Source organism: Stenella coeruleoalba (assembly GCF_951394435.1).
Source record: "Stenella coeruleoalba genome assembly, chromosome: 14".
In the NCBI taxonomy this organism is placed as follows: Eukaryota; Metazoa; Chordata; class Mammalia; order Artiodactyla; family Delphinidae; genus Stenella; species Stenella coeruleoalba.
The window spans coordinates 62,513,722-62,526,085 of record NC_137160.1 but is presented as its reverse complement, the minus strand read 5'-3'; the positions used below and the strand labels follow the sequence as shown (position 1 = coordinate 62,526,085).

At 55.4% G+C, this 12,364-nt stretch overlaps 2 protein-coding genes across 4 annotated transcripts in view; one reads left to right on the top strand and one right to left on the bottom strand.

Annotated features, from left to right (window-relative positions):
* Positions 1-10,452, top strand: part of PRODH (proline dehydrogenase 1) — a gene marked incomplete at its 3' end in the record, with an annotated part of 26,447 nt that extends 15,995 nt beyond the window's left edge. For 2 of the 3 annotated variants that reach the window (XM_079942376.1, XM_079942378.1), the window contains exons 13-14: positions 2,644-2,732; positions 2,811-2,998. In XM_079942376.1, coding sequence (XP_079798502.1) covers positions 2,644-2,732; positions 2,811-2,998 — 277 coding nt within the window. Of the gene's footprint in view, positions 1-2,643; positions 2,733-2,810; positions 2,999-10,373 lie in introns of those variants that run through there. The other variant, XM_079942377.1, reaches the window with a different exon arrangement.
* On the bottom strand, positions 3,010-12,364 carry DGCR6L (DiGeorge syndrome critical region gene 6 like). The gene is made up of 5 exons (XM_079942379.1): positions 12,218-12,364; positions 11,971-12,131; positions 5,927-6,027; positions 4,920-5,060; positions 3,010-4,388 (listed from the first exon to the last, which is right to left on the bottom strand). Exons 1-5 carry the CDS (start codon positions 12,325-12,327, stop codon positions 4,305-4,307), a joined length of 597 nt encoding a protein of 198 aa, XP_079798505.1. The 5' UTR covers positions 12,328-12,364; the 3' UTR covers positions 3,010-4,304.

Here is a 12,364-nt window from a genome sequence, read left to right as displayed (position 1 = left end):
CCCCTGGACGTGGGATGGCCAGGGACACCTTTTGTGCTCAGGGAAGATTAGTTTTGGTTTCTTTTTTTTTTTAATTTATATTTAAAATTTTTGGCTGTGTGCGTTGGGTCTTCGGTGCTGCGTGCGGGCTTTCTCTAGTTGCAGCAAGTGGGAGCTATTCTTCGTTGCAGTGCACGGGCTTCTCACTGCAGTGGCTTCTCTTGTTGTGGAGCACAGGCTCTAGGCGTGCGGGCTCAGTAGTTGTGGCTCACGGGCTCTAGAGCGCAGGCTCAGTAGTTATGGCGCACGGGCTTAGTTGCTCAGCGGCACGTGGGGTCTTCCTGGACCAGGGCTCGAACCTGTGTCCCCTGCATTGGCAGGCAGATTCTTAACCATTGCATCACCAGGGAAACCCCAGTTCTGGCTTCTTTGACTTTTGAAGGAACACAGGGCTGAGTTGAAAATTTTAAAAGCTGGCTCTCACTTAGGCTTAAAAGTACAATTCTGTGATGGAACCGTGATCAGAAGTGGTCCGTGCGGCACCAGGGTGCACCCCAAGACGATGTGCACAGAGAGGCCCTGGCTCCTGCCTGGCAGTGCCGACCTCCTGAGGTTTCCATCACCATCTCAGCAGCCTGTGGTTGCCCCGTTATAGGTTTTTGTCACAGGCTAGTCCACTCAGACTGACTAGGCGAGGACAGTGAAACGTCTAAAGGTATAACCTGCCCTCAGAAGGGCTTCCTTTCACCTGATTTCTGGATCTTGCCACTGGGAGCACGTGTGGCCTCCCCATCTTGGCCGCGGTGGCCTCCTGCCCTAGACACGGCTCCCCCCATGCTGAGTGCCAGCTGAGCGCTTGCCCGTCTCACAGGCTCCGCGGCCCATGCCAGGCCAAGGTCCTGTGCACCTGCTTCAGGGGCCACAGAGCCTTGAACACCTTGGGCTGGTCTTCCCAGGGGCAGCAGTGTGGGCCTCTGATGCCACACATTAGAGACCTCAGTCAGATTAGCTTTGGCTGAGTTAACAAACCAACCCAAAATTCAGACGTCTGAACACAGTATGTTCTGTGAGCCAGCAGTGTGGGCTGGGCTCTGCTTCAGGCTGCTTCTGCTGGCCTTGCCTGGGGCCTATCCTGCATCCGTGGTCACATGGTGTCTGGTTGGCCCTAAATGGCCTCATTTGTGGCTGGGACAGCAAAGCGCACTGCATCACATGTTGGGTGTCCTACAGGCCAGCTTAGGCTTCTCCACAGGTGGTCTCAGACTACCAGAAGCCCTGGAGGGGGCAAGCCTCTGCCCATGTCACATTTGCTATCGTTCTGTTGGCTAAAGGAAGTCATGCTCAGCCCAGATATTGCCGTCCAGATGGAGAGAACCTCTTTCTGTGCTGGGCAAAGCTACAGTCACATGGCAGCAGGCATGGACACTGGCAGGGAAGGGGCAGCAGCAGGGGAGGAGTCAGTTTTTGCAGGACGCCACATGAGTGTTCCCACCACCATCAGGCAGCAACACAGTGGCAGCCCTGCTCTCACGGGGGACAGAGACATGTAAGCTGGGCAACACTGGGCAACACTGTGCAGACTGGGGCCCGACCTTGGAGCCTAGCCCTGGGGGAAGGAGAGAAACGGTCTGGGATGCCCCAGGGTAAGAGGCGCTAAGTGCTCTGGAAGCCTGGGGTGGGGTCCTGAGACAGTGAGAAGGGAGGGGGGCTCCAAGGGCAGGGATGGGGACCAGCAGGCCCAGCCTGTAGCCTGGGTGGGTGTGAGGACCCAGGTGGAACACGCCCCTGTGGGGTGGAAGGATGGGGGCGGGCTATAGACTGCTGGTGCTGATAGGCTGAGTCTGTATCTGCATGTGCAGGAAGCCAGAGGTAAAAACGTGGGAATCATCAATGCACAGATATTTCAAACCCTGGGAATTTTTTAAAGATCCTACGAGGGGAGGTGTGAGGATAGGAGAGGGTGTGGACAGATTTGGGGGCCCCCACCTCAACGTCTGAGTAGCACTAATAGAAATTCGAGCCACATTTTTAACCCCAAATATTTCATAGCCACGTTAAAAAAAATGAAGTTAATTTTGATACACATTTTAATTAACCCCACATATCCAAAATAGTACCATTTAAACATGTTTTCAGAAAAACAGTGAGATATTTTACATTCAGTTTTCACACTGTCTTCAAAAGCCCATGTGTTTGACACTTGCAGTGCACCTCAATTCAGACCACCCGCCTTCCAAAGGCTCAGTTGCCACCAGTACCTGGTGACTGCCTTACGGACAGGGCAGGCAGCAAGGGGAGGATGAGAAGCTGGAGGTGGGGTCGCAGGGCTGGAAACACAGAGGCAACGTAACTCTGAGGGGTTTGAGAAGGGGATGGTGGGAGGGCTGAGAGCTTCCCAGGCCACACCAAGGGCTGGCCACTGGGTGAATCTGCCTTGCTGGGTCATAGTGGGTAGCAGGGAAGGGGCCATCGGGGAGCAAGCACAGCAAGAGGGAGGCTGGCTGGGGAAGGGGGGCACTTGGTGGCCTTGGGTTGAGGCAGCGGCAGCAGCAGCGGGGAAGAGGCCTGGTCTATGCAGGAGAGAGCCTATGCCCACGCCCTACCCTGTGGGTGGGGATCTGGGGGTGGAGGGAGGGTCTTACCCACCACCCTGCCTGTTCACAGGATGGAGGAACTGGGCCTGCACCCCGCCGATTGCCAGGTGTACTTTGGACAGCTTCTGGGTATGTGCGACCAGATAAGCTTCCCGCTAGGTGAGCTGGGCTTCCGGTGGGGGGGCGGGGGGCAGGGGCGGAGGTGCTGGGACTGACCGCCTCCACCCCTATGTGCAGGACAGGCAGGCTACCCCGTGTACAAGTACGTGCCTTACGGCCCTGTGATGGAGGTGCTGCCCTACCTGTCCCGCCGAGCCCTAGAGAACAGCGGAGTCATGAAGGGCGCCCAGAGGGAGTGGCAGCTGCTTTGGCAGGAGCTCAAGCGGAGGCTCCGCACGGGCAGCCTCTTCCACCGCCCGGCCTAGTGCTGTGGCCACGTCCCAACGCATCCTCACCTGGGCTGCGACCACCCAGGGCTACAGCCCGACCCCAACCTCACACACAACACTTTTTACACCCCAGACTGTGAGACCCCACTGGCCCCTGCCCATGGGCACCCTGGTGCGGGCTATTTCCGTTACCTGCCAGAGCTGCTGGGAACTGTCAGAAACCGCCCTCCAGTGAGCGAGCATGGCTGCATCTCTGCCCACCCCCACGACCTTGGGCCTGAAGAACCACCTACTGCAGGGTTCAACCCATGGGCCCTGAGCCCCACAGGTGGGCAGTGGCTGGCTGGGAAAGGTGGCCTGTCAATAAACCACTGTTTCTGCAGCTAAGAGCCCTTGACTCCAGGCCCACGATGTTCTTCCCTGCAGAGCCCTCACGTGCAGTCAGTGGCAGAGGGAGTGGCTCCGATGGCCCGAGAAGCCTCATGCTCGGCCTCTCCTGTGTCACGCGCCCCCGGCACACCTTGGGCAGGGTGGACCCACCAACACCTGCCTTCAAGCCGTATTGCAGACCCAGCCACGCAGGGCACTGGATACCCTCACCTCCAACCCCACAGCTGGGGCTCAGACCAATGCAGACAGCACACTCCCCAGAGTGGGCTTGGTGCTTCCCCATCCTCAGTCTCTTCCTCCCTCAGACCCTTCCTGCTGCTCTGTGCCCTTCACCCCAGCGGCCCCAGTGACCCACACCAGGCTCTGGCTGCTCTGACCGCCCCACAGAGCAGACTGGATGTGGCCCTAGTGCCCTCGGACTTGCCCCAGGGAGGGGCCTCTGTGACATGGGGGTGGGGCCATCTTCTGCTGATTCCTCTGTAGGCCACGGAGCCCACAGGCAAGGGCCCTAGCTAGGCCCTGGTCACGACAGGCACCACAGAGCTGTCATGCAAGCCACGTGCAGGCCATGCTGAGGTGTCTTTATTTCTCGGGGTCACATGCAGCTCATGAGCCTTTCCTACTCGGGGGCTGCACCTGCCAAGGGAGGGGCCGAAAGCAGAACACATCGGAAGCCTGGGGCAGACAGCCGGAAGGCTGGGCCCACTCTTCCCTTTACCTTCCCACCCTAGCTTTGGACAAAAAAGCCCAGGTGAAGGTGGGTGGCAGACGCAGCCCAGGTCCACCTAGCTTCTCCTCACGGGGTGCCCCTCCTGCAAGCAGCTGGGAGGGTGGTGGCCAGACTTCAGGAAGATGAGCGCCACTCAGCTTTCTGCTGCCTTTGGTGACTGTGGAACAGGGTTGTCTTCCCAGCCAAGATGGGCAGCGGGTCACTGGCAGGAACCCTGCCTGGTCATAGTGCCGCCTTCCCCACCTGGCAGCCCCTCTGCTGCAGCTTCCGGATGAGTTCCAATAGGTTCATCTGTAGCGTCAGCTCCTGGGATGCAGAGGGGCCACTGTGAGGTCCCCTTTAGCCCTGGCAAAGGCCCCAGGAAGCAGCCTCCTTTACCCAAGGACCCAGGGCAGATACCAGGACCTAGAGAGCACCAGGCTTGAGCCCATGGGGCTGACTTCCAGTGAAGCCTGGCTACCACCTGCCAGAAAGGGGCAGGTGCTGGGACTCCACCTGTGGCAGGGCCTGCAGTTGCCCTGGCTTGCCATAAGTGGAGGTGTGTGCAGGGATGTAGGGGAACTGCACACGAGGCCCTGTAGGGCATAGCGAACCCAGGGAAGGTGGGCAATGCCCTGTAGTCACATGGCTTACCCTCCTGTGGCGGAGGCAGTGTGACCGGCCTCCATGCTGAGCACAACGCAGAAACCCTTCCTGGAGCCTCCCTAACTCACCATGTCCCCTGTCCCCACACACCCTGGGCCTGGGCTCCCAGCGACCAGCTAAAACCCCATATGGAATCTAGCCTTGGGGACCAACATCCCCTGGGCTGTGCCGGGGCAGGCCTGTGCCACTGACCTGCGGGTTGGTGGTCACATAGAAGCCGGCGACCCCTGCCTTCTCCAGTGTGCTCTGCTGGTCCGCCACCTTCCGGTCCAGCTCCAGGACAATCTTCTGGTCCATCGCCCGCTGCTCCTCACGGATCCGGTGCTCCACCGCCTGCCACGGTGAAGGCAGCTCAGGGGCTCAGCCTCCTGCCCATCAGTGCCTCACACACACATTCCTGGCCTGTCACCTCCTCTGGCCCCTCCCCACCTCCCAGTGGATCCAGCTCCCAGACTATGGATGGATCCCGTACTGCACCCAGGTCCGTCCCTCCTTAGCCACACAGAACCCTGCAGAGGGGCTCAGATGACCTGCCCCAAATGCCCTTCCTCCAGCACCTCCTGTCAGGTGTCCTCCCTTTGCTGTGCCAGGCCTCGCCCAGCCCTGACAGCCCAGGACCACCATGAGCTGGCCAGATGCTGGCTCCACCTCTGCTGACTGTCAAGCTGGCCACCATCTCTGGGCCTTTGCGTATGTTTCCTCCCCACTGGAGCTGCGGCCAAGCCCGGCTCAGCACCTCCTCCCTGCATGCCCTGGCTTGGGGCTGCCTTGGGACCCTGCACACGCCTCCACATGCAGCCCACCACTGGTGGCTTCTTGGTTATGGGTGGGCCTCTGCGTTGTTCCCAGGCAACGTGGAAGCAGGACTTGCTGGCTCCATCATCCCACCACTGCCCTCATCCCCAAGGCCATGGGGCACAATGGCCCCCACTCACACCTGCCCTGTACAGGCCCAGCCCATTAGGAGCTGCTGTCTCGAGGAGCAGGAGGAGGGGAGTGGGGGGATCACACACTCTCCATCCACTCCAAGCACACCCCAACCCCCGACAGTGAAGAGCCACATGTGGGCACATGGAGCCTTCGCGGCCCACCCCAGGCTGAGGCCCAGGCTGGCCAGTGGCTCCCAAGCCACCCGAAGCCCCTCCTCTACGGCCCTCTCAGCAGAGCTCAGGTGGTGCCCACCCTGCCCACACCCCTACCTCTAGCTCGCGCTGCTGGGCCGCCTGGAGCACAGGCAGGTTGTGGGGCCGGCAGGCCTGCTGGGCTTCCTGGTGTTTCTGCCGCAGCGCCTGCCTGAGCACTGGAAGGGGACAAGACCAGAGGGGTTATCAGCAGGTGGCAGAGGGGTAAGGAGGGGGCCTGCTCCAGCTGTCCCACCACCACAGAGAAGCAGGGCAGAGGCGTGGACGTGAGGGAGGCCTGCACTGGGAGCCGGGTGGAGCTCTGGACACCCAGCCCCCAGCCCACTCAGGCGGGCCCTCACCCAGGGTACGGCCCTTCTCCAGCAGCAGGGCTCCAGGGCACTAGAGAAGGGTGAGGCCAAGTGTATGGTTATGGGGGTGGAGCCAGGGCTGCAGCCTGAGCTCAGAGAATTGTGGATAGGGAGGGAGGAGATTGCGGTCTAGAGGTTTCTAGGCTCAGATGCTGGCTACAGGCCAGGAGTCCAGCGTGACCTGCCATCATCCAAGGGACATCCACTGAGACATCCAAAAGACCACCCAGGCAAAGGCCTGGGAAAGGAGGACGAGGAGAGTGGCCTCTGCCCTGGGGTGTGGCAGTCACTCCCCCTCAGTGCTGCCCTTGGTGGTGGTGAGGGGTGCAGAGCCACCCTGTACCCTATCCACAGCTCCTAGAGGGAGTAGGGTGGGCACAGACCCTGAGGGGCCCAAGGATGTGATGAAATAAAATTCAGATTTTAAGGCAAGACACACAACATTTAAATAAAATTTTTTCTCTGCTCATTTGAGCCTCCTCCTTTCCCTCCACTGAACGTTGTGCATCTGCATTAAGCATGAACCAGAATCCCCAATGGCAGAAATACCTGCTCAACCACAAAGATCAATTTTTCTCCTTCTGGTGCCAGCCATGTAACTCCTTAGGAGGTAACATTCCTTTCTCAGTCCTGTAAGGGGTCATGATGACCCACCACTGGCCTTGTACATGCAGATGTCTTTGGTGGACTTTATGGACAAGGCCACAATATCATTTCCCTTAAAGACAGCGATTGGTGCAGAACAGACTGGTCAGACGACCTGGGGAGACACTGGGCTGGAGTTCTCAGCTTAAATACTTACTGATGACCTTATTAATGTCACTAGCTATATTTCTGCCTATTTTACAAGATTATTGTTTCTTTAATGACCAAATGTGTGGCTAAGCCTCCAATAAAGATAATGATGACTATAAGACCTGAAACAACTGACCAAATATATAGTTCTGTAAGATCAGGGATTGTAATAGTGTAGCTCTAGATGTGGGAAGAAGCAACAACAGGGCAATAACAGACTAGTAGGACAGGCAGCCCGGAGGCCTTGGGCTACTGTTAGTTAACAGGGTCTAGTCTGGTAACAGCACATTGAGTGGCCTATCAAGGAAATCCTCGCCTGACCTGGGAATGAGCATTCCTAACACCGTGGGACAAATTGGTCATGAAATGCCTCCCAAACCTTGGTCGAAATTAAGACTGAAAGAGGGGCTTCCCTGGTGGCGCAGTAGTTGAGAATCTGCCTGCCAATGCAGGGGACACGGGTTCAAGCCCTGGTCTGGGAAGATCCCACATGCCACGGAGCAACTAGGCCCGTGCGCCACAACTACTGAGCCTGCGTGTCTGGAGCTTGTGCTCCGCAACAAGAGAGGCCACGACAGTGAGAGGCCCGCGCACCGCGATGAAGAGCGGCCCCCGCTCGCCGCAACTAGAGAAAGCCCTCGCACAGAAACGAAGACCCAACAGAGCCAAAAATAAATTAATTGTAAAAAAAGAATAAAGTAACACTGATTAAAAAAAAAAAAAAAGACTGAAAGAGAAGGGACTGTAACAGAGAGAATGTTGCCCACCACCCAGTTCTACAAGAATCAAGTCATTAACCACTGCAGTTGCTGACCTACCTGAAAGGAATTCAGGGTGAAGATCGGGATGAGGCACTTTGTGCTCTGGGAAAACTGGCAGAACTGGCCCTCAGACACTTGGATATTTTCAGGAGAAAATTTTATGAATACAGTTTGTTGCATCTTCCCATACTTAGAAATGCACTAAAACCATTAACTAAGCTATCTGTTCCTCGTGAATAGCAGTAACCTTCTACCAAGCTGCATGCTTGGTTACATGTACCCCTTCACCAAAATCACATATATACTGGCCTCCCTCCTCACCTCTTTGGGACAGTCCTCAGAGCTTTCGGAAAGACTGTCTCCAGGTTAGAATCCTCAGGTTGGATCGACTAAAATTTTCCATTTCTTTCTTAGACTGACTATTGATTAATTTTTCAATAGATGGCATGAGCCGGCAGAGGCCATGTGCCAGAGAGTCTGTGTTGCTCCAAGAGGGGCCACCACGACCACCAAGGAAAGCTTCCACAGTCCCCACTAATTGTACAGGACTGGACAGAAGAGAAAGGTAGCATGGGATAGAAAGAAACCAATCACAAAACAGAACACTCAACACTATGCAGCCAAAATCCTAGACTAGTAAGTGTCAAGTGGCCAGATCTCCCCTGTGAGGAGGGGTCCCGGCTATAAGACACAAGGCCACCACTCGGTCCTCGGCAGAGACCTCACGTTACAGCCCTTCTCTGGAGGACCCCTGAGGTTCCCCAATCTCCTGTTTCTTCGCACTGCGTGCACATCTCGACTATGGCATTTATCACACTAAGTGAGTCTGAAGCTGAGGGCCACCCTGAAGACATTTCCATAAACAAAGAGATGAGAAAGACACTCCCCAGTTAACATTTACAACGTGTGGAGGCAGGATGCAAGGAAACAGATAAATGCAGGGAAATGTCATCTTCACCCCATTTATCAACTTCGCTACAAATCTCAGGTCAACTTCCAGATTCCACAGGGTGAGCAACCAGAGGCAAAAAGAGAGCTGCACCCACTGCCCGGGCGGGGGCCTGGCCTTTGCAATGACCAAGGAAAGCAATGGCAGCCAACCACCACCTGCTAAGTCAGAGGAAGGAAAAGCAGAAAGTCACAGGCACTTTCCCGCTGCTGACAGCACAAAACCTTCCAAAGGACAAGAAGCGAAGTGTCTGAAGAGTTATCAAAACTCCCCACTAAAAGGAACCAGGGCTCCATGGAGACATGGCTTTTTCCTTTGCTGCCCCCCTCCCTTTAAAAAAATTATTCTGAGCGCCTGATTTGCTCCCTGAGCTACTAAGCTCTGGAGATAAACAAAAATCACCAAAACGAGAGCAAATACTACTTACTGACAGCCTGCATTTGGCACAGACCCAGTCAAAGGCAGGAGGAGTGGGAAAGTTTTACGGTGGCAAAGGGGAAAGGTCCATCCTGATGGAAGGTTGTTGGTGTGGGGAAGCTGGAAGCAGGCTGTCAGAAGAGGGGCTGAGGCTGGGAAAGAACAAGAAAAGATGAGCCTGAACACCTTCCTGTACCAGAAAGCAAGAAGTGCTCCAAAAATGATGGGGACACATCAAAAGGACACAGGAGCCAGCCCACTGTTCTTCCACTGGCCAAATGTGGCATGATTTGAGCGTTAAAAGGTATCAGCTATGTACTTTGGATTTGTGAGTATGCATCTCATTCCTCAATAACAATGTGTACAGGGACTTCCCTGGTGGCGCAGTGGTTAAGAATCTGCCTGCCAATGCAGGGGATACAGGTTTGATCCCTGGTCTGGGAAGATCCCACATGCCGCGGAGCAATGAAGCTCGTGCACTACAACTACTGAGCCTGTGCTCTAGAGCCCATGAACCACAACTACTAAGCCCTCGTGCCACAACTACTGAAGCTCGCGCACCTAGAGCCCGTGCTCTACAACGAGAAGCCACCACAATGAGAAGCACAGGCACCACAACGAAGAGCAGCCCCAGCTCACTGCAGCTAGAGAAAGCCCGTGCCCAGCAACGAAGACCCAACGCAGCCAAAAATAAATAAATAAAATATAATTATATTAAAAAAACATGTACAAAGACAACCATCCAAACATTTAGGGAAGAAGTAGTACCAATTATACACAAATTCTTCTGGAAAACCAAAGAGAACACTTCCCAGCTCATCCTGTGAAGCGAGTATCACCCTGATACTCAAACCAGACAAAAATGTTACAAGAGAACTACAGGCCAATGTCCATCACTAGCATAGAAGTAAAAATTCTTAAGATTTTAGCAAATCAAACCAACATAGACAAAAAGAATACTTCATCATGACTGAGTAAGGTTTATCCCAGGAATGCGGTTTATCCCAGGAATTTTAAAAATCAATGTAATTCACCGTCGTAACCAAAAAGCCACTTGATCATCTCAATAGATGCAGAAAAAAGATTTGACAAATCCCAACATCCATTCCTGATAGAAACACACTAATCCTGGGGCAGATGTCTATCATCTGCCCCCACAGGAAAGGGACCTCACATCACTAGGAGAAATTTTTGCCACAAACGCTTAACGTGTGTATCGTCATGTTGTCCAGTTTACAGGAAACACAGAAAATGGAGGAAGAGGTAAAATGTCAACACGAGGAGGCAATCCAACAGATCCACAGTGGGGACGTTCTAAGGCAGAATACCCTGGACTCTTCAAAAAGTGAGTGCCACAATAAATGTTGGGAACTGTTTCAGAAGCAGAGACCAAAGTAACCAATGGCAATACATGACCACACACTGGATCCTTATAAAGGGACTGACAATTTGAGACAAGTTTCGGTATGTGACCGTGGACTCAATGTCAGAACACACCCTGGAATGATTCATTTCTATCCATTGTGGTTACAGAGGAGAGCGTTCTTGTTCTAGATCGCTGGTTCTCAGTACTGGACCAAGGCTGACCCCCAAGGATGTCTGGAGACATTTCTGGCTGTCATTATTGGGGGAAGGTGCCACTATAATCTAGTAGTTAGAAGCCAAGGATGCTTTTAAACATTCAGCAAAGAACCATTAAGACTTGTCCAAGGACTGGCGCAGTGGTTAAGAATCCACCTGCCAAAGCAGGGGACATGGGTTCAAGCCCTGGTCTGGGAAGATCCCGCATGCCGCGGCGCCCGTGCACCACAACTACTGAGCCTGTGCTCTAGAGCCTGCGAGCCACAAGTACTGAGCCCGCGTGCCACAACTACTGAAGCCCGTGCGCCTAGAGCCCACGCTCCACAAGAGAAGCCACCGCAATGAGAAGCCCGCGCACTGCAACGAAGACCCAATGCAGCCAAAAATAAATAAAGAAAGAAAAAGAAAAAAAAAAACCTGTCCAGCCACAAATGCTAACAGCGCTGCTGTTGAAAACCCTGGTCTAGAGGAATGCTGAGGACCCCTGGTGAAGCCCTGTGGTGTTGCACACACTTACGGACACAAAGAACTTTGTCAAAACTTCAGTTACTGAGTGTAGCTGGAGAATGTATAAGTATTCATTATATTATACTTCCAACTTTTCTAAATACTTAACCTTTTTCAAATAAATAAAAAGTTGGGGAAAAATAAAATAAGAAAGGTGGGAAATCTGAGGGGGCGGGAAGAGCTGACCAGCATACCTCGCAGGAAGGGGCTCCGGAGGCCCCTCCCATTCCCAGTAGGGATGCCTGGGAGGGGCCAAGGCTCCGAAGGCTTTGGCCAAACGCGTGGCTCAAGTGGAAAAGTTTTCGGATTCTGGAGGGTGCCTCAGGGATCAGTGCAAGGGAACTTGATGCGCTGCGGAGAGGAAACTGACACTAAAGGGCGCTGCAGAGCTGTCAACACTGCGGGGCATCACTGCGGGCGGCCAACCGCCAACACCAGACCTGCCAGTGGGCTGACCAACCACAGAGGCCTCGGGCCATCCTGCCTGGAAGGGGAGTGAGGGCACGCGGGAGCGCGAGCAGGGAGTTTCTGGATGTCCTGCGAAAATATGACTTTGCAACTGACAAAGTAAAACCGACTTGACCCATTTGTCATCAGTGGCCCCGCGTCCTCGATCCGGTCAATTTCAAGGGCTTCTTTCGAACGGTATCCGCCGAAGGCCTCCGCCCGCAGAGACCGGAACTGCCCGGGCAGGCCGAGCTCCCGCGCGGGGAGCTGGGCCGTCCCGTCGCCCCCGCGCACCTCGGTGCTCGTTCTGCAGCCGCAGGCGCTGGTTGTACAGGCTCTTCTCGGTGAGGTGCTGGATGTCCAGCAGCCCCTGCACGATCTCGAAGACGGTGCCGTCGAGGAGCGCCAGGGCCAGGTCACTGAGCGTGGTGTAGGACAGGCGCTGCTGGAAGGAGCTGCGGGAGGAGGGCGCGGTGAGCGGGGCGGGGCCGAGCCGCCTGCCCGCGGCCCCGCCCACCCAGCGCGCCCCGAGGCCGCGCACCTGGGCAGCTCCTTGACCAGGCCCTGCAGTGCGGACAGCAACTGGTAGTGCCGCTCCTGCTGCCGGGCTCCGTCCACAGCCTCCTCCAAGGCGCCGGAGTACCGCTCCATGGCGCCCGCACCCCGCCAGCCGCCGCCGAAGCGACGC